We start from the raw sequence: 22090 nt of genomic DNA, 5'->3' as shown, positions 1-22090 counted from the left end.
CATCACATTATAGAACATGCCCCAACTCACTCAAAGCAAAGCTCAAACCCCAAGAAAATGAGTAATCACACAGAGTGATAGGAAGAAGGCAACACAAAACTCACAGCCTTCAAAATCATAACACTAAGGCAACAGCAGAGCAAAAATGAAGCACAGCCGGCTGGGCTTGTTACGTTACCAGTTCATTTCTTTCATCCGCTAAAAGCGTATTCCTGTCTTCCAGTTTCCGTATCACAGCATTCAGTTCAGCTATTTTTAACTGAAACCTCCTCATGTCTCGCTCATCCATATGAAGCTCCTGTACCAAAAAAGGAAGAAAAGATGCATTAAAGCAACTATATAATTGGCAAAAATGAAAGTTCATAGGAAAATTATCTTGGGTCACTGTAAACAAGGTCGTCCATGAACCTGTGAAAGAGGTCATTGATGCAGAAGGCTCACATGAACGCTTAAAGTCCAGCTTCTGCAATTAACCACCATTCAGACAACAGAACACAAACCACTGAACACCTTTCTCTGAGAACAATACAGTAAGTTTATTATAAAGTTATACTACACAGATGAACTGTCTCTTAGAAGGGGAAACATCAGCTTCTAGCAACAATTTTGCTTAAATTTCCAACATGTTAATACTTCAAAAAGATCCCAGAAAGGAACATGCATGTTGCTGTAGGACTATATCTAACTTGAGGGGAAGAATCATTTTCATTCCTGATGTATATGTTTTGAATTCAGTGTGTCACCATCAACATTTTTTAGAAAGTCAAAATACTGAAGCACTGCAAAATTGTCTCTAAAGTTCGAACTTGTACTTGACAAAGCAATTTTTTTTTTACAGGGCTGGATTTTTGAAAGCCGGCTGACATTTCGCCACATCTGCCACGGACAAGCGGGCTGGTCCCTTGAAAGACAAGTTCAGCCCCCGCCACACTCAACAACCAGCACATCTTTCTCAGCAGTCCTGACATTTCCAGGCGCTATCAGCGGGGCAGCTTTCAATTGTTTCAGGCAAAATGTACCTCTCCCTGACAGACTTGAACCTGGCTGGTCCTATTGGCACACTCCAGCTGAATCCAGTTATGGCTACAGGAAATCCATGAATACAGGTTTTGAATTCTTCAGTATAGTAACAAGTAATTGTTCGGATTGGCCCCATGGACCAGAGAAAGGTGCCATCCACACTTTCTTCCTGCACTGTTTTCACAATCTCAGTGTCCCCAAAGCCAGCATGTTTTCCTCAGATACATGCAATTCCGCCGCCCGCCCCCTACAGAGCAGACAACAGATCTGGAGATGCAACCGAGATGGCTAAAAACAGGATGGGAAAGAAGCTGAAAGATTTTTTCACCCTTGTTTGCAGTGATGAAACTCCAGCACATACAGGGTTCCCCTGTGTGTGCTATTTTTCCCTTCCAAAATGCTGGAGATCTTTTCACTCATCTCCTGCTGACACGTCAAGTTTGGCCTCAAGTGACTGTTATGTTACTATCATGACGCGTCTTCCACAGAGCTTCTTATTACATGTCCAGTGAGGCAGGAGGAAGGCCAAACCAGGCAGTCTGAACTCCCGTCAAAAAGCCAAAAAGCCAAATTATGTTCAGCTTTTGGGGACCAGGCCTATTTGGCTCTGCCGAATAGCCTGGATTTTTTGGGTAAACAACCTGAAAAAAACTGATAAAGTTTTTTCAGTGGTTTTTGGTGATTTGTTTTCACCAAATTATTGCCCCTAGTTTGGACCCAAATTTCCCCAGTTCAGATCCAATTTAAAACAATTTGTATTTGCCATTTTATGCTGGAAAACCTTGAGAACTTTTAAACTAGAAAATAAACTTCTTTGAAGAGTAAAAGCAAGACTTACTGCTGCATTTTTAATACAATTTACTTTCGTGCTTCCTAGCTTCTAACCCATCTTATTCCTCTGACAGGATGCTGGACTAGATAGACCACTGGTCTGATCCAGCAGGGCTAATAGATTCTTAACTGAGGTACAATTTTGCAGCTAGAATTGTGAAGGATGGGTGAAGGTTCTCTTACCACCAAGTTTCCTGCAAGTTCAGCACCTTCTCCCACTCCAGGCGGAAGTTCTCTCTTGGGGCTCCCGTGGTATCGTTCTGCCTCTTTCACCTGAACAAGTTGTTCATCCAGGGCTTCTTTTTGGAGCAGCAGCTTTTGTGTATGACCTGCCTGGACACCAAGGTCTTTTTCCAATGACAAAATCACTCTGTCTTTGCCTTTTATCTCATCCATCTTGAAAAACAGTCAGAGGAAGGCAGAAAAAAAATCAGCATCATTAACAACAACTCTAAGCACTTAAGCTAGACACAGAACGTTCTCTTTCCTTAGAAACTCTTTCATGGTAGCCAAGTCTTGCCAAAGAGGAAGCTGTGCTGGATTTAAAGCCCGCATTGGATTGCTACTTCAACACAATACAACAATGCTACTCTGTTCCTTGTTTAGTTACTGTCTCTGGATCCCTTTGCAATATCAAAATCTGAATCCATTTCAGAGATGCTGATTCCCATCCATAAACATTGGGAACTGGTATGATCCAGCCAAAAAATAAAATTATGAGTAGCGGTGACAACATCTGAAGATACTTTGTTTTAATGACAGTAAAAAAAAAAAAACCCTCTACCTTAACCAATGGTAAAAAGGGCCCTCCTCTTTAAAGCAATACTGTACTGACAGAAGCTTCAGCTGTGGCATTTCTGAGGTACCCCAATAAGACAATGCTTAAGGACTGCGTTGCTTGGAACAAGAAGTTCCACTCTGGTATCATACAGTTAGTGACCCAAACAGTATTTTTTTACATCTTCAGAAAATATCAGTGGACACTCCAAATGCAGAACCTTCACTACTATATGAATGTCAAAAAGAATATGAAACTTTAAGCAGGGTGAAAATAGAAGTATTGCACATAGTATCATCAAAATCCTTAAATTCAAGGTAATATGAAATAATTTCGCCACACAAAGCCAAATAAACAAGGACGCAACAGTAGCTCTCATGTGATGACTTCCTTGATGACAATAAGTAAGGAAGTGATGTTTACAACAGATTTAGCAATTATATATACAGAAACATCACTACTAACTAAAACTAACTCACTACTAACTAAAACTCACTAACATCACTACTAACACTGATGTGATCTATAGAGCAGAGTGGGAGGACTTGTCATAGATTAATTATATGGAGTATTCAGTTGCAGGCCACTGTAACAAAATCCTTCTAGTATCAGACATTTAGAGCATATCCTACTCTCTAGTGGGTACCTACCAGCCGACGGATCTCTCTCTCACTCTCGCGCTTTATTCTGTTTATCTCATCCTGATGGGACTGGTAGGCTGTGCGCAGATCAGCTGCCTTCATCTTATCTGCCTGCATGACATTGTTCAAAGTTTCTTCCAGCTGCTTTTTGGAGGATTTGAGTTCTAGGATCTCCTGTTGCAGCTTCATTCGCTCACCATCAAATGATTTCCGGGCTTCCTCCCGGACTTCGTTTAGTAATGCCGTTTTCACTTTGTCGGCTGCTCCGTCTCGCAGGACATTTACCGTGGACTGCAATCGCTGGATCTCACTGTCTTTTATTTTTGCCACACGAGCAACCTCTTGCTCATGCTGCCGGATAAGTACCTCTCGGAGAGTCTGGAGTTCCTTCATCTTCTCCTCGTGGAGTTTAGCCTTCAGCTCAGACACGTGGGCTGTGTGTTTGTGCTGCTCTTGTTCTCGCTCTTGTTTGACTTCCTGGAGCTTTTCTCTCAATTTGCTCACCTAGAATATTTAATTAGAAAAGTCATCATAGTTATCATAGGAATGTCTGCTTTGGAAGGAAAACATCTATTATTACATTTTTGATAGTTTTTTATTTCACCCCTCCTCCAAGGTTCATAGAACAGAGCACACGACATGCAAACCCACCGAGGGATTCTGGAGCAAAGCCGGACACCAGAATTAGTGATGGAGAACTGCCATTGCCTAATTGGAAACAAAACTGAGTTGATAGTCATGAACACTATTGTAGAATTACCAGGGGGGGAAATGATTTTTGGGGAGGATTTGTAGAGTTGTAAATTGACTAGTGATCTAAAACTAGATGGCCAGAATTTTTTTTGTCTCTTTTGACACATTTATTTTATTTTTTATTTTATATTTTGATTTATAACCCGCCCTTCCCCGAACAGCTCAGAACAGTGAACAACAACAATAAACAACATAAACAGAATAATCATAAAACATTACAGCATAAAAACAACCTTAAAAACATTTAAAAGCATTGACAATAAATGGAGCCATTCCGTACCCCAGTACATCCATGATCTCATTTTCTATTACAAGCAGATTTTGAATATCCCCAGAAAATTTAATTTGTATTTTGTCTAATTGGCATGCACATTTTTCTCTACAACCCCTTGGTTTTTAAATTGGCTGACTTGTTTCCTGTGCTGACAGTCACATTTTATTCTATCCCCATGCAGATGACATCATCACACCATTGGGATGAGTTCTTCAACCTCCTCTCAGCTTTCCCTCAGGAGTTAACTTAAAATCTGCACCTGGTTACATTTTGTCTCCAGGGGAGTCCAAGTCCATCTCCCCTGTGTAGGTCTGGCTTGTCCAGCTCATCCGTGCACTGAGACCAGGAAGCTCAGCCTGTCTCTCTGGCCCTGAGCTCCTGACAGGCAGAATTTCTGAAAATGCTGAAGAGCTCATGCTAGGGTGGTGGCGAACCTTTGGCACTCCAGATGTTATGGACTACAATTCCCATCAGCCCCTGCCAGCATTGCCAATTGGCCATGCTGGAAGGGGCTGATGGGAATTGTAGTCCATAACATCTGGAGTGCCAAAGGTTCGCCACCACAGTTAGGCTTTAGCATCCTGCCCAGCAACCTCAACTGTATTTCCAGGATCACTTCCCTACATTTCCCAATGCTGATGTGCTGACATGCCTTATGGACAGACTCCCACGCAGAACCACCTGCCAACCTAAATGCACAGGACTGGGGTTGGCAACTTTCACCCTGATGCAAGTCAACATGTGGTCAAAACGCACCTGCTCACAAAATCATCGTGACTCAATAATAAAAAGGGGTTCAGTCACTCTTTCAAAGTCAACTAGATTGCTCAAGAACCCTGCTGTTTTCAGCCTGTCAGACACAGGCCCTGTAATCCTTCCCAGATGCTACGAACCACTTTGACATTCCACAGACAGCCCAGTCCTATGGGGGGGGGGGGGGGCTGAGTCACACTGTGGAGACAGCACAGGGCTGCTTGAATGCATTTGCCCCCTCCAACCATGTAAGGGGCTTCCCCACCGGTGGAGGAGGCAAAGGCGCTGGATGTCAGTGATCTCTCAGCTCTGTGGCAGTAAAACCTGGAAGACTGAGCTGCTGAAGAGCTGCACTGACATCCAATTGGACACCAGGGCAGGGGGGCATTCCTGGGTGTGAAGCCAACATTAGTTGGCTTCTATGTCAGATTTGCACCATAGCCCGGGGCTTGGAAAGGGTGGCATTAAAAGGAGGGCTTTCCAGAGGTTGGGAGTTTTTGTGCCTCCCTGTACTGCTGGGAAGCTTTCTGGAGGCGGAGGGGCGGCACCACAGCGGCATCACCTCCCGCCGCCTCGGGCTGAGGATGGGGCTGCCCATCAGAAAGGGGTGAGGGAAGAGAAATTAAATCCAAGTTAAAGATACTGGACAACAGAGCAACATGCTATGTAGGAGTTGCAAATGAAAAAACCAAGTGCACTTCCCATGTAATTTAGAACGTATTGGGGCTAGAACGAAGTTAAGCTAAAATCAGCAATTTAGCCCCTTTTCACAGTATACTACCTTTACCCTTTTGAGATCTGACTCAGATGTAAGTTTAGCTGTAGCTAATTAAAAAAACCAATAATTAATGATGAAGGAGGAGGAGGAGGAGGAGTAGTTTGGATTTAAATCCCCCCTTTCTCTCCTGCAGGAGACTCAAAGGGGCTTACAATCTCCTTGCCCTTCCCCCCTCACAACACCCTGTGAGACATTTTATTGTTAGATTCCTAGATCTAATTTTAAAAACAAAAACACATACATCCACAAATTAATTACACCCATTTTTTATTTATTATTATTAATTAATTTATTATTGTATTTGTAAACCGCCCCATTCCCTAAGGGCTCTGGGCGGTGGACAACAAACATTATAAGAAATACAGCAATAACAATCACATTTAAAATCAAGAAATATATAAATTACATAAAACAACACCAAGATTAGCCTCAACAAAAGTTAGAATAAAAGTCAATACATTTTACAGTTTAAAGGAAATATTTAAATCCACAATTTACAGATTCCTGAGACTTTTTAGTGGAGAAACAAGCATTTTCAAAATTTACTTATTTACTTCATTTATACCACTGCCTCTCTTTCCAGATGGAAACCAGTAATGGCTTATAACATTCTCCCCTTCTTCATTTTATCATCATAACCTTGTGACATAACCTTGTGATCAGGCAAACTGGCTCACAGTTACCCAGGAAGCTTCCAAGGCAGAGAGGGCATTTGAACCTAGCAGGATGGTAGCTTTGGAACCTTTTTAACAACAATTACTGACAACTGACCTCAGAGTGAACGGTCTGCTTTATTTACATTCCTAAGCTTTGATACCAGGCTTGAAGTCTATGTTGCTTAGAATCAACTAATTGCTAATCGCTGGTGAGCTGATGAGTTGAGAAGCCTCTTCCCTGTTTTTGTGAGGTTTTCTGTCTGCTAAAAACCTCTGGTTTCTATCTTTAATATATCATTTAAATCTCATAATTCATGGAGACCCAATTGTAAATAAGCTGTAACTCCTTATTAGACATTCTAGCTGGGGAAGATTTTTCTGACAGTCAAAACAATGGAGATGATATTAGCTGATTTATCAGTACTCAATTCAGAAGTAAATAATCTTGAAAGAGCTAGAGCACAAGAGACATTGTGCACAGAGAGGGGGAGCAAAAAGGATATATTTGCCCCCAAGAACCCTGTGAGCTAATTTCACAGAAATCACAAGTAACAGTGATGATTGGAGATACTGATATTAACCATAACAGGTGGACTAACTGGTGGACTATAAAACAATCACTTGGAAAACTGACTAAACAATCCCCATCAGATCTCCAATCACTTTCTTTTGATGTGACCGATATGAGAAAGTGCTTTTAACATTTAAAACACCAAGTACTTCAGCTTTTCTGGTAGATAACAGGGCCTTTTACCATAATAAATATGACCTCATTTTTGTTAGAGTTTTTAAAAACACAATATTATGTAATTTAACTAGACAACCAGAAAAACCTAAAACAGGTGAGGAAGTATTTTATTTTTATTATTTATTATTGAGATTTATATACTGCCCCATCCCCGGAGGGCTCTGTAAAGAGGTTAACTTTACTATCTACTATACACCTGAATCAAGTGAGTGCAAATTGGCAGCAGATTGCTGAAATGCTAAAAAGCTTTAAAGATACACTGCAAAATGAACTGAAAAATGCAGCCCCAGAAGAACATGAGATGAACACACATGAACAGAAGGAAGTTAACGGAGAGAATGAAATTGTTGGGGCAGGGAATCCCAGTTGTGATGGGATGGGGGAAATATGGCGGTAGGCGGAGGCTGTATGATAGAAGAGGGTTGAAAAACTGATATGCTCAGCCATCTTTTGACCTCCAACATATCCCAAAGGACGAGGGCTGTGGGTTCAAGGCTCTCCCTGCTTTGTCCTTGGTGTTGATCAGTGCCAGGTCCAATAATAATAAGACCTCTATGCTCCAAGATTACCTGGGAGCCCAGCAAATGGACCTGGCTTGTATCACCAAAACCTGGGTGTCTGATGGCGATACGGTTGCATTATGTGAGGTCTCGCCTCGGGTTTCATGTGTGTCCACCAATCACGAACACAGGGCGGGGGGGGGGGCAGCATGGTGATACTTGTCTGGGATTCAATCCCTTTCAGGACTGTCCCTATCCCGAGGATCATCGGTATTGAGTGTGCCAGCCTAGAGTGAGGGAATGCAGAGAAGTTGGCTGTCTCTATGGTGTACTGGTCACCTAGTGCACCAGGGAACAGCCTGCCACAGCTGCTGAAGGCGGTGGCCAATTGGGCGTTGCGGTTCCCCAGACTTATTGTTCCCCAGACTTATTGTTCCCCAGACTTATTATTTAACATCTATATGCGATCACTTGCTCAGCTGGTACGGAGCTTTGGGCTGATCTGTCATCAATATGCCGATGACACTCAGCTCATTCTGTTGATGGAGGGGGGAGCAGTTGCCGCCCCTGCAGCTCTACAGCATTGTTTGGAGGCGGTAGCTGGTTGGTTGCAGCAGAGCAGGCTGAAGCTGAATCCATCGAAGACGGAGATACTATGGCTGGGGCGTGAGGGAGAGGCTCGGGATTTCCAGCCGCCGGTGTGGGAGGGGGCCTCATTGGCGCCGGCCTCCTCCGCTCGCAGTCTGGGGGTCCACCTGGATTCGTCTCTTTCAATGGAGACCCAGGTGGCCCTTACAACCCGGACTGCGTTTTTCCATCTTCGTCAGGCCCGGCGGTTGGCCCCCTTCCTCTCCCAAACGGACCTAGCTACCGTGATCCATGCAATGGTCACCTCCAGGCTAGACTATTGTAACTCGCTCTACGCGGGCCTTCCCTTGCGTTTGATTCGGAAACTAAAGCTGGTCCAAAATGCAGCTGCGTGCCTGCTCACAGGAGGCGCCTTTAGAGAGCATATCCAGCCTGTGTTGCGCCAGCTGCATTGGCTCCTGTTTGAATTCCGAATCATCTTCAAGGTGTGGATTCTGACCTTTAAGGCATTACGCGGTCTGGGACCCTCGTACCTTCGGGACCGCATCACCCCATATGTCCCTACTCAGCCTCTGCGTTCAGCAGAGGCCAATTTGCTGGTGGTCCCCGGCCCCTCAATGATGCGACTGGCCTCCACACGGGCCAGGACTTTCACAGCGCTGGCCCCGGCCTGGTGGAACACCCTCCCACCAACTGTCCGGGCCTTGCGGGACCTTGGTGAGTTCCGCAGGGCCTGTAAGACTGTGTTGTTCCACCGGGCCTTTGGAGTGTCCAGCCACTGATATGGTGCCCCCCCACTGCTCCTGCTTTGGCACTGGTACAACAGAGCTCCTCATATTGAGCGGCCTGCCGTCCCCCCCTTCTTGGGGTGGGTTTTTAAATTGAGCCTGGACGCCTCTTGTTTAATTTGCTAATTGTTAGCCGCTGTTTTTATGTATTTTAAGATATTTTATTGACGGAGCCTATGTTTGTATTGTACCGGATTTGCTCCTGCTTATTGTTTATATATTATGTTGTTCACCGCCCGGAGCCCTTTGGGGATCGGGCGGTATAGAAATTGAATAAATAATAATAATAATAACGTCCATGAGGATGCCACCTCATGTTCAGTGGCTGTGGACCTAGCGTCATCCATGGTGACACTAGGCCTCTCCTTAATTAACTCTGGTCCCACTCATGAGGTTGGTCACACTTTGGATTTGGTCTTCGGGTCAGGTGTTGATATGGTCGTATCCTCTGTAGACAGAGTCCAATGGTCTGACTATTATGCCCTGAAAGTTCAGATGACTCTGCTGCGCCAACCCTGTCTAGACAGGCTGATTTATGCCCGCCCACAGAGATGTATGGATCTCACTGGTTTCCTGAATGTTCTGTGGGATCCTGAGCCCACTGGCACCCTTGATGAGCAGGTGGTGGACTGGAATTCCAGGCTCTCCGATGCCATTGAGGTGATTGCTGTAAGGAATTCCATAGAAGCAGAAATAAAAGGCTCTTTGGTGAAAAAGACCGTTTATTCAGACATCTTAGAAAGCTCAAGTACACGCAGTGGCAGGAATGACACTTCCCGCCAGAAGCACAGGTTATAACTCTATCCATCCCATCCCCCTCCCGGCTTCCCATGGGAACGGAGACCTCATCTCCCGCGCAGAGATAAAGTCTCCGCCGATGAAGCTGGCCCATCGCCCGGGCTGTGGAATGTACTCAAGGTTAGGCGGCTGCCCTTCCCATCAACACCATTGAAACCTTTACAATTGCTCCCCAGCGACTTCTGCGCCCCTGCTTGTAGCTAGCACCTTGGTACACTGAGGAGCTGCGCTAAATGAAAAGGGAGCTCAGACGTCTAGAGCGTGTGTGGAGGAAGTTTCATGACGAGGCTACGCGTACATCTTACAGTGTCAGACTCTCGAACATGGAAATAACAGAGACCGTAGGAAAGTCCAAAAGCAGTTTATTCCAGGTGATACGAAGAGTAACAATGTAAAGCAGGATCTGAGCTAGAGAGCTCAGATCCAGGACTTATATCTTTTAACCCCCCACCCCCCCCACCCCCACCCCGTTTCGCCTCCACACCAAATGTCCACTACAGTTTCTACTACCAAGCTACAAAGAACCTGGGAACCTTTCACACCTCTTTGAAGATGGGCTGGCACCAGGAGATTGCTAGGAAGGGGAGAGGGAAACAGGAAAACAATTGCAAATCACACATTGCAAGACATCAGGATACTGACAGGCATGGTCCTGACATACAGGACGTTTATGAAAGCCTATGAGATAGCGACAAACAGGGTGAAGAGGGATTACTTTTTATCCTGTCTTGCATCCGCCAGGTCTCGACTGGCACTGAGAAGATTCTCTTCAGGGTGACTGGAATGCCTCAGCTATGGAATCTGTTGAAGTTGTGAGCACATTCCGTCGACCAAATGTGGAGACATTCTGTAATGTTTTCACGGACTGCAGTTGTATTTTCTGCTGCTGTTCATATGTAAGTAATATAATAACTGGCAAAAATCAGAAATGAAAGGTGCGCCTGAAAAAGTGAACAAGAAACACTTGTTCACCCTTTACTCTGTCGGGGCACTCTTAAATAATCTTAATGTTTGCAATCAAACTGGATCAAATAAGAAAACACTGGATAGTGAAGTCCACTGTGTATATTGGGGGCGGGGGGGTGGGGGCGGCTAAAATTGAGGAAGTAAACTTGCATCAATTGCCTGCCGTGAGATCATGAACTCTCCCACAGCAAGAGTCTCACATACGCAAGTGGACGATCAACATGTAAAACCAAGCCCTGACAGAAATCATCAAAACAATTCATGTTCACTATATCTGTGACTGAATTACATTTGCCACCAGAGCAGATGGAAATCTTCCTGTGGACAGTCTATGTATTCTGCAAACCAGGCATAGGAAGCTGGTAATTTTCCCACCCGTTGGCACTAATTTTCCCTTCCAAAACCCGCACTAATTTTGCTTGTGCATGCCAGAAACACACAAGAGAGGACCAGCATAAATGAAAGAACAGTTACTCTAATCACACAACAGTTTTGCTGACTAAACCAAGAAGCGACCCCGGGAAATTACTGGGAGCAGCTCTACAGTTCAGCCATTTCGGAATGGACAAAAATGAGTACAAAGTTAGAAGTCAGTAAAGACAGAAGCAGGGGGGAAATGCTAGTGAAATTCCAGGGATCCTTTGAAGTGTCATTGCCTGCTCATCAAATTACACAGATGCCTAATTGCTTCTGTTTTACTGGGACCGTTCTACCACCTACTAGAAGTCCATAGGCTCACCACCCATTGGGTTAAAAACAGGATGCTTCACTACAGAGGCGTTCCTCCCATTGGGCAGAGTGGGCAGTTGCCCAGGGCGCCCCCTTGTGGTGAGCACCAAAAATGCAGGTTCGTCTGTGGGATTTTGTATTTTCAGTGTTTTTCCGTTTTTGGCCTGCGGTGGCGCAGATTTTAGGCTAGCAGCACCAAAATTTCAGGGATTTTTCAGGAGACTCTCCTGATGTTATCACCCAGGTTTGGTGAGGTTTGGTTTAGGGAGTCCAAAGTTATGGACTCCCAAATGGAGTGCCCCATTCCCCATTGTTTCCAATGGGAACTAATAGGAGATGGGGGCTACACCTTTGAGGGTCCATAACTTTGAACCCCTGAACCAAACTTCACCAAGCCTGGGTGGTATCATCAATAGGGGCTCACAAAGATACTCTGAAATTTTGGTGCTGCTATCTTAATAATTGCACCCCTGACAGCAGGCACCCCCTAAATTTCCCCAGATTCTCCTTTGTCCACCCCCTTCCTGCCAATGCTTGTTTTCTTTCTTTCTTTTATTCTCTCAATGCCTAATAAAGGTTATTATTATTATTATTATTAAATCCACCCCCTTCGGCATGGATTTAAAGGGAGAATCTGAGGTCCCCAGTTTAAACATTGAAAGTGATGCTGTTTCAGGGTGGCGGAGAAACCACCCCAAAATAGCATCACTTTCAATGTTGTTTGAACTGGGGACCCCAGATTCTCGCTTTAAGGTGGATTTAAAAGGAGAATCTGGGCTCCCTAGTTTAAACACCATTGAAAATTATGCTGTTTGGGGGTGGATTCAAACTCAGTTTTTTTTTGCCCAGGGCTCCAGTTTGCCTAGGTATGCCACTGCTTCACTACACTACATGATGGGGGGTTTGTGGATAAGCCTCCTATTTTTTTAACTGCAAGCAGCAGCCAAAGAGGAAGGTCCTGTTCAGCCTGGGCTACAGGATAAGGAAGGGGAGCTTAACACCATTTTCACAAGTTCAATCCTCTCCCCCAGAACTGTTGTCATGGGGAAATCTTCTAAACTGACCTATAGAACAACTCATGTTTAGCTGGACATGCCTGCACATGGTATTGCATTGACATACCTTGCCTTTTTCCTGCTGATATTCTATCTGGATGTTGGTCAACTTAATCCGCAGTTCCTCATTAGCAGCTTGGACGGCATCAACCTCCATGTCAGGTTTCTCTCCCTTTGTACGGTTTTTCTTCGACATAGCTTAGGTGGGTTCTGAAATCTGCACCGTACCAACAGCCCAGAAGGTCCACACAGTGGCATTAAAAAGTCAAGCCACAGTCACTGCCACCCCACGCAGAATCTTGAACCACCGTGGTCATCGCCTTCCATTTTCTGAAAGGAAACAGAAGCTCAATGTTAACTGATCAAAAAGAGCAACACTGGCCACAATCCAGTCAAATATCCTGTTTCCTTGGCATCCCTTCTCTGATTCAGTAGATTGGCCGAGCCCAAGGGTGGTCATAAGGATTATCCTATACATACAAACACACCCACAGTACAAACACAGCAGTTGGACTAACATTAAACATAGATGAATTACAAGGTCTTATTTGGTCCTCAAGACCAGACATTGGTTGCACACGGTGTACTCAGCCACAGTGACAAAATGATCCAGTGCTCCAAGCATAAACTTCAGAAATCCACTGACTTGTGGAAACCCTCTCTCTCCCAGCTCCCCTCATGCGCGGCTCAGAAATTGATAACTTCCATGTCCACAACAAGCCACAGTTGCCTTTCCATCTGAATCACAAACAACAGCTGCTTTTGGTGGGTTTTCCGGGGTGTGGCCGTGGTCTGATGGGTCTTGTTCCTAATGTTTCACCTGCCATCTTCAGAGGTGTATCACAGAGGGAAGTCTGTTACACACTGTGTCCTTCAACAATAACAGCTGCTTTGTTCCACAGATCAATTCTGATTTAGAATCTTTAAGCATAGGTAAGAAACAAATCTTAGTTTGTAGTTCATACCTAAACTTAATACCCAAGCTGCATGCAAAGGGAAGCAGACAGAAGTATGACTACCAAAACTTCCAAGGTTCGTTTTTGGAACAATAAATCATAATTTGTGTGTCTGAATAATCTGTATAATCTGGAACCAAAATAGCTGCAGTATAGTAATGGATAGTTCTGAAATTGCCTAGCTTTTTGAACTGGAATAACATAGAGTTCTATTCTAATTTGAATATACTTCATATTTTTAACTCGTAGAATCGTAGAGCTGGAAGAGACCACAAAGGCCATCAAGTCCAACCCCCTGCCATGCAGGAACACACAATCAAAGCACTCCTGACAGATGGCCATCCTCTTTTCGAAAACCTCCAAGGAAGGAGACTCCACCACTCTCCGAGGCTGTCGAACAGCCCTGACAGTCAGAAAGTTCTCCCTAATGTTTACGTGGGATCTCTTTTCCTGCACCTTGAATGCATTATTCTGTGTCCAAGTCTCTGGGGAAACAGAAAACAAGCTGGCTCCTTCTTTAACATGACATCTCTTCAAATATTTAAACATAGCTATCATGTTCCCCCTTAACCTGCACTTCTCCAGACTGAACATCCCCAGCTCCCTAAATCTCTCTTCATAGGGCACGGATTCCAGATTTTTTACCATTTTGGTTGCCCTCCTCTGGACCCGTTCCAGCTTGTCAATATCCATCTTAAATTGTGGTGCCCAGAACTGAACACAGTACTCAAAGTAAGGTCTGACTAATGCAGAATACAGTGGAACAATAACGTCCCTCAATCTAGACACTATACTCTTATTGATGCATCCCAGAATTGCATTGGCTTTCTTGGCTGCCATATCACACTGCTGACTCATGTTAGTTTGTGGTCTACTCCCAGATCTCTTTCACATGTACAGTTGTCAAGCCAGGTGTCACCCATCCTATATCTGTGCATTTCATTTTTTCTGCCAAAGCGTAGACTCTTCCATTTATCTCTGCTGAAATCCATTTTGTTAGTTTTGGCCCAGCGCTCTAATCTGTCCAGACCATTTTGAATCCTGCCCCTGTCCTCCAGGGTATTAGCTACCCCTCCTAATTTGGTATCATCTGCAAATTTGATTAACATGCTGCTATTTCATTATCCAAATCCTTGATAAAAAAATATTGATTAGCACTGTGTTCAGGACAGAACCCTGTGGTACTCCATTACTCACTGATATTCAGGATGAAAATGTGCCATTGATGAGATTAAGCACTCTTTGTGTTAAGCCAGTCAACCAATTACAAATCCATCTAACAGTTGCATTGTCTAGTCTACATCTTTCCAGCTTACTCACAGGAATATCATGGGGCACTTTGTCAAAGGCCTTGCTAAAAATCAAGGTATGCTACGTCCACAGCATTCCCTTCATCTACTAAGTTTGTCACTCAATCAAAAAAAGAGACAAGATTAGTCTGGCATGACTTGTTTTTGAGAAACCCATGTTGATTTTCAGTGATCACATTATTCCTTTCCAAGTACTTGCAGACTGTCTCTGTAATGATCTGCTCTAGAATCTTCCCTGGTATAGATGTCAGGCTGACTGGGCAGTAATTATTTGGGTCCTCTTTTTTCCCCTTTTGGAAGATGGGGAAAACATTAGCTCTCCTCCAGCCTGCTGGGACTTCTCCTGTTCTCCAGGAGTTGTCAAAGACTACAGCAAGCAGTTCTGTAATTACTTCTGCCAGTTCTTTTAATACCCTGGGATGTAGTTCGTCAGGCACTAGAGATTTGAATTCATTTAAAGTATTCATGTACTCCTGTACTAGCTCTTTATTTATTCTGTGCTGAATTTCCCCTACTGATCCATTTCCCCCAGTTGAGCTCTGTTTTTATTTTGCGGAAAAATGAGGCAAAGAAGGTGTTGAGTAGTTTTGTTTTTTCTCTGTCCAGTTAGAATTTCACCACCTTCTCCATGCAGTGATCCTATCATATCCTTTTTCTTCCTTTTGCTATGGACATAACCAAAAAGACCCATTGGTTACTCACCGTGAAGGGGTCTTCTGCTGCATGGTGGGAGGCCGTCTTGTTTGGGGTGTTCACCACCTTCAATCTGGGAGGCAGGATCAAATGTTTGGCCACTCCCTCTTGTCCTGCGGAACCGCCCATCTACCCCAGTATCTGACTGCCGGAGTGTGGACTTGCTAACACAAGAAACTTGCAGAAAAACATATAACACATAACAAGACCAAAAGGGAAAAAACCAACTAGGAACTTTAGGTAATCTGAACATTAATTTGGCATCCCAGAATTGGCAGACTCCAACTGTAGATATTTTCTTGGAACACATCGGCGGAGAAGAAACCAGCAAGGGTGGGCCAAGACGGCCTCCCACCATGCAGCAGAGGACCCCTTCACGGTAAGTAACCAATGGGTCTTTCTACTGAATGGTGGGAGGCCGTCTTGTTTGGGACTTCCTGATCAGTAGCCCCAATAATGTGGGCATTGTTTAATCTCCCACAATGTGTTCCAGAATTCGCCTTCCAAGGGATGCTCGTACTGCATCAACGGAGGAAAGTCTGTAGTGATGAATGAACGAGGAGGGGAGGCCCAGGTGGCCGCCCTGCATATCTCCTGCAGGGGAACCTGCTTCACCAGCGCCGCATTGGCTGCTGCACTACGGGTTGAGTGGGCCATGAGACCAGGAGATATTGGAAGTCGACTTGCCTTATGAGCCTCCACGATACAGGTTCTGATATTTGCGCTTATGGCAGCAGTGAACATAGCCTCCCCTACTCTGGGGAAAGCCACATTGATGAATAGGCATTCCAATTTCCTAAACTGTTCGGTTCAGATGAGGAAAGCCTTAAGGGAATGACTGACATCCAGGTGATGCCAGATACGCTCCCGCAGATGCTTAGGATCCGGGCAGAAATTTGGTAGGACGAGTTCCTGGTTGACGTGGAACCTGGAGTCCACCTTGGGTCTGAAGGATGGGTCCAGCCTAAGAACCACTTTGTCTGGGAAGAACAGACATAAGTTTGGATTGGGGGAAAGGGCCCTGAGCTCTGAGACTCGCGTAGCCGAGGTAATCGCTACCAGGAAAAGGAGCTTCATTCTCAGCCACCTAAGGTGGATGGATTGAACTGGTTCAAATGGGGATCTGGTGAGTGCATCCAGCACAGAATGCAATCGCCATGGGGGAAACCTGTGAGCGACTGGCGGTTGGGACTGCTTGACCCCTTTTAAGAATTTTAGAACATCTGGGTGGACGGTGATGGGAATTCCCTGCAAGGGGGGAATGACTGTGGCCAGGGCCGCTAATTGGCGCCTAAGGGTGGAAGAACGGAGTCCGCTCCTAAAACCCTCCTGGAGGAACCCCAGGATGGTGGCGAGCTGGGGATACTCAGGGTTGAGGCTCTTGCGTCTGCACCAACGAACGAATGCCTTTCAAGAGGAATTGTAAATTCTAATGGTAGATTTCCTACGGGCCACCAGCAAGGTGTCCACAACCTCCCTACTGTAACCTTTGTCCATCAGCCTGCGCCCCTCAATAGCCAAGCGGTCAGTTTGAAGCGACCGGGATCCGGGTGATAAATGGGCCCTTGAGATAGTAAGTCCGGAGTCAGAGGAAGGTGAAATGGAGGAGCGATGCTCATCTCCTGAATGATGGAGAACCAAGGGCATCGGGGCCAAAAAGGCGCCACCAGAATCAAGAGCCTCTTGTCCTTCTGTACTCTGTGAAGCAGTCTGGGTAGCACAGGGAAAGGCGGAAAGGCGTAGAGGAGACCTCTGGGCCAGCTGGCTGACAGGGCGTTGGTATCGAGCGCCAAAGGGTGGTAAAACCGAGACATGAAGACTGGAATCTGGCAGTTCTCTTGCGAAGCGAAGAGGTCCACCACCGGTGTTCCGAACGTTTCTGTAATGGACTTGAAGACCGTCGGATTCAGTTGCCAATCCGCCTCCCTGACTGTGGATCTGCTGAGCCAGTCCACCTCCACATTTAGGAGACCCTTGACATGTTCCGCCTGTAGGGAGGCTAAGTCCTGTTCCGCCCAAATTAGAATCCTGAATGTCTCTCTGTGGAGTGCGGACGATCTGGAGCCCCCCTGATGACTGAGGAGATGTTGTCCGTGTGTACAATGACATGGGTGCGGTGGATCTGTTGTCTGAAGTGTTTCAATGCCAGAAAGATCACTCTGACTTCCAGCATGGGTAACTGTTGCAGGTGACTGGGCCAGGTACCTTGGGCATAAAGGTGATCCAGTTTTGCTCCCCAACCAAACAGGCTGGCATCTGTGAAGAGGTAGCAAGGTTCTGTCACTGCGAAGACCTTCCCGGAGATCAGGTGCCGATGTTGTAACCACCATCTCAAACTGAACCACACCATCGCTGTCATAAGGATGGGCCTGTCCTGTCTGAGGATGATCATCTTGGCGAATGGTTGGAGTAGAGATTGAAGTGGTCTGGCATGGGCCCGGCCCCATTGGATCAGGTCCATTGTCGAAAGCAGGAGCCCCAGGAGACTTGCCAGCTGCAGGAGACCGCAATCTTTGCCCTTTAAGACGTGCAAAACCGACTGTTGGATCTTGAGGACTTTGTTCGCAGGAACTGAAAGCATGCAATTCTTTGTGTTGATCAGAGCACCAAGGTGCTCCATGACTTGGGCTGGTGAGGTTGAGCTCTTCTCTTGGTTTATCACGAAGCCATGCTCTGAGAGAGTCTGTTGTACCTGAAGAACATCCCGGGTGGCTGATTCCTCTGACCTCGACCGGATCACAATGTCGTCCAGGTATGGGTGCAGATGAATGCCTCGACCCCTGAGCAGATCAATTGGTGCGATCAGCACCTTTGTGAAAACCCGGGGCACAGTTGCCAGCCTGAAGGGTAAGGCCACAAACTGAAAGTGGTGGCACTCGTTAGCGAACCTGAGGAACTGGTGGTGGTTTTGATGGATGGGGACATGCAGGTACGCCTCGGTCAGGTCCAGTGAGGTGAGGAAGTGCCCGTGTTGGATTGAATCCACTGTGGACTGAAGGGATTCCATCCAAAATCTGAACCTCCTGAGGTGTCTGTTGATATGTCTTAGATTGAGGATGGACCTGACGTCCCCATTCTTTTTTGGCACTGTGAAAAAGTGTGAGTAAGTACCTCTGAAACGCTGATTGGGAGGAACTGGCTGGATGGCCCTGATGTCCAGGAGATGCTGAATAGCAGTCCACAGGTTGGAGGCTTTGGATGGATTTGCCCTGATCAGGGATGGGATGAAACGATCCTTTGGCCAGAATTTGAATTCCAAGGAGTAGCCGTGAGAGACTATCTCCTTGATCCAGGCATCTACGTGGCTTCCCACCCAGATGTGATTGAAAGCCATGAGATGCCCTCCTATGGGGGGACTTGGATAGTCACGATTTGTTTCCGCCCGTTTCAGGTCGGAAACTCTTGCCGGTATTGCCCTGCAGACAGAAATCTTGTCGCTTTCGGTATGAGTGTTGTGTCTGCCAAGGCTGCCTCTTTCCATCCTTACTAGAGCGGAAGGAGGGACGAAAGGAACGAAAGGCCGGCCTTGGTGTGAATTTTTGTTTGTCGAGACAGACTGAACGAGGCATAGATTTTTTATTGTCCTTGGTCTCAACCAGAACACCGTCCAATTCTGAGCCGTTAGGGAAGGCAACTAAAACGTTGAGACACGGGGGGTGGGTAGGAGAAAGGGAAGGAAAACACAAGAAGAAACCTGAAAAGAAAGCAGTCTGCTGAGAAGAAAAGAACCTGCTCTCCCTGAACGAGGCAGGAAGATACTGGAGTAGATGGGCGGTCCCGCAGGACAAGAGGGAGTGGCCAAATGTTTGATCCTGCCTCCCGGATTGAAGGTGGTGAACACCCCAAACAAGACGGCCTCCCACCATTCAGTAGAAAAACAGCCATTTTTATTGTTTTTAACATCTTTTGTAAGTCTGAGCTCATTGTGAGCTTTAGCAATTCTGACTTTCTCCCTGCATGTCATAGCTAGATGTTGGAATTCCTCTTTAGTAATTCCCTCTCCTTTTCCATTTCTTGCACATGTCCCTTTTATATCTTAGTTCACTTGAGAGTTCTTTAGACATCCATCCTGGTTTCTTTTCTCCGCATTCTTTTCTCTCCATTTTTTCTCCGCATTGGAACTGTTTGAAATTGTGCCTTCAAGATCTCACTTTTAAGAAACTCCCATCCCATCTTGTACTCCCTTCTCTTTTAGTATTCTTAATCACAGTGACGAAGGGAGGGGAAACTGCATCCGGAATACGAACTGTCCGCAAACTCCCTCCCTCCTGCCCCACCCCACCGTCGACATGCCCCACCCCCAACATGTGGCTGCAATGTGGCGAGCCGCCCCAGATGTCCCCATTGCAGCTCCGCCTCTGCTTAATCATGGGATCACACCCAGTAGTTTCTTAAGCTCACTGAAATCAGCTTTCTTAAAGTCTAGAACGCGTGTCCAACTAGACTTGGCATCCCCTTTCCATTGAATAACAAACTCCAGGAGAACATGGTCACTCCCACCGAAGGACCCTACAATGTCCACCCCATTAATCAGGTTATCATTGTTGGTTAGGAGCAGATCTAAAATAGCCGGTCCCCTTGTTGCCTCATCCACCTTCTGGACCATGAAACTGTCTGCAAGGAAAATGAGAAAATTGTTGGACCTTGCAGAAATTGTCTGTAAGGGAAGTGAAAAAATTGTTGGCGGTCTTGGCATAGTTTGACTCCCAGCAAATATCTGTATAATTAAAATCTCCCATTACTACTATTTATCTTCTTTGTGAAAGTTTGGTCATCTGCTCCAGGAAGGCATCATCCAACTCTTCAGTCTGGCTTGGGGGTCTGTACTAGACATATAATCATCCCTGACATATAGTGCTATTCCACCACCTTTCCTAGTTGATCTATTTCTCTGGAATAGGTTGTACCCCTCAATTATTACATTCCAGTCACGAGATTCATCCCACCAGGTTTCAGTGATGCCTATTATATCATATTTATTATGCCGTGTTAAAAGTTCCAATTCATCCTGTTTATTACCCATGCTTTGTGCATTAGTGTAGAGATATCTAAGGCTTTGGTTCATGCCCCGTGGGTGCTTATTTAAGGTTTTATCCCCCTCACTGCTGGGTTTTTAAACTATTTGCTCAGTTCTCTCTATAACCATCAATCTATTCTCTCTGGTACTAGGTGAGCTCCTTCCCACTAGAACAGGGGTAGGGAACCTGCGGCTCTCCAGATGTTCAGGAACTACAATTCCCATCAGCCCCTGTCAGCATGGCCAATTGGCCATGCTGGCAGGGGCTGATGGGAATTGTAGTTCCTGAACATCTGGAGAGCCGCAGGTTCCCTACCCCTGCACTAGAATATTGTCTCCCTCCCACACTTCATCCAGTTTAAAGCCCTCCTAATAAGGTTTGTCAATCTTCTAGCAAAAATGAGAAAAAGACATTGTTTTTGGGACAGTCAGTTACTTCCTCAGTAAGGCAGATAAGGAGAAACTGTTTAAGTACTATTGCTAGCTACTTGCGAGCAAAGGAAAGAGGCCCCATGGCCTTGGGCAATGATAACAGCTGGACCATCTGCGTTCAGGCTGTCTACGTGCAAACTGCCAGACCGGGTATGGCGCAGGTCTGACACCAAGGAAACATAATGCCCTACAAAATGTTAACAAATGGTGCCAGTTGCATCTCCCTTCCTCCTTCATCAGTACCATTTACCCCACCCATTTGGACCAGAAAGGAAGAAAGGAAGAATTCTTCTTTCCTCGTTCATACCTACAACTACTCACTCTTTCAAAAAGCCATTTCTATTTTCTCTTGGCTTTATTTTCAACTGCATAGTGTGTGTGTTCTATATTTGCTGCCTAAAGACAACTACACAAAAACAAAACACAGTCACTCGCTCAACTTCATCAAGCAGTTTTGAGTTCCAGGGATGTGCCTCTGCAGAGCAAATTTCTTTGTAACACACATACACAGTAAAGATGGATGATACCATTTTGTAAAATTGATCTATAAATATTCTATTTGCTCTTTTGCGCAATGACTCACCCAATGTGCTTTGCTACCTGCTGAAGACACCTGTTTCCCAAAGTATGACTTTGAAGCTACCAAATAATATGGATCCATATTTCAAACAGCTGCAAAACTGCCACCTCCTCTACCACACAGATACTCCTGCAGTTATAGTAGCCATTAAGGAAAGAGCAGGCCATTAGCTCACACTGAGAAAAGATTGATTCTTCTTCTTGGATCACTAACAAACCATCAGCATAATACATATAGTAACTCAACAACCATTACACTATATTCTCGATCGTTGCTTTTCTCCTTTCTCTGTAAAAGATAAACTCCATTTTGATTGGGAGACAATTAAAAAAACCCTCTTAAGTCAGCAGAACCAGAGTGATTTAGAACAGATAGCCTGCACTCACAGACATATTCAGAAAGCATCCACACTGCAATAATGTCCAAAATATACACTTCTTCCTTTC

General features: G+C 45.3%; 1 protein-coding gene across 5 annotated transcripts in view; it reads right to left on the bottom strand.

Moving 5' to 3' along the window:
• Window positions 1-22090, bottom strand: part of JAKMIP1 (janus kinase and microtubule interacting protein 1) — a 131605-nt gene that overhangs the window by 91063 nt on the left and 18452 nt on the right. For all 5 annotated transcript variants that reach the window (XM_048508978.1, XM_048508977.1, XM_048508980.1 and 2 more), the window contains exons 2-5: window positions 12724-12986; window positions 3280-3774; window positions 2035-2247; window positions 179-298 (exon numbers count right to left, since the gene is read on the bottom strand). In XM_048508978.1, the coding sequence (XP_048364935.1) occupies window positions 179-298; window positions 2035-2247; window positions 3280-3774; window positions 12724-12852 (957 nt within the window). In that variant the 5' untranslated portion in view covers window positions 12853-12986. The remainder of the gene's footprint in view (window positions 1-178; window positions 299-2034; window positions 2248-3279; window positions 3775-12723; window positions 12987-22090) is intronic.

Source organism: Sphaerodactylus townsendi, linkage group LG10, assembly GCF_021028975.2.
Source record: "Sphaerodactylus townsendi isolate TG3544 linkage group LG10, MPM_Stown_v2.3, whole genome shotgun sequence".
Classification (NCBI taxonomy): domain Eukaryota; kingdom Metazoa; phylum Chordata; class Lepidosauria; order Squamata; family Sphaerodactylidae; genus Sphaerodactylus; species Sphaerodactylus townsendi.
This window is presented reverse-complemented; position numbering and strand designations above follow the sequence as displayed.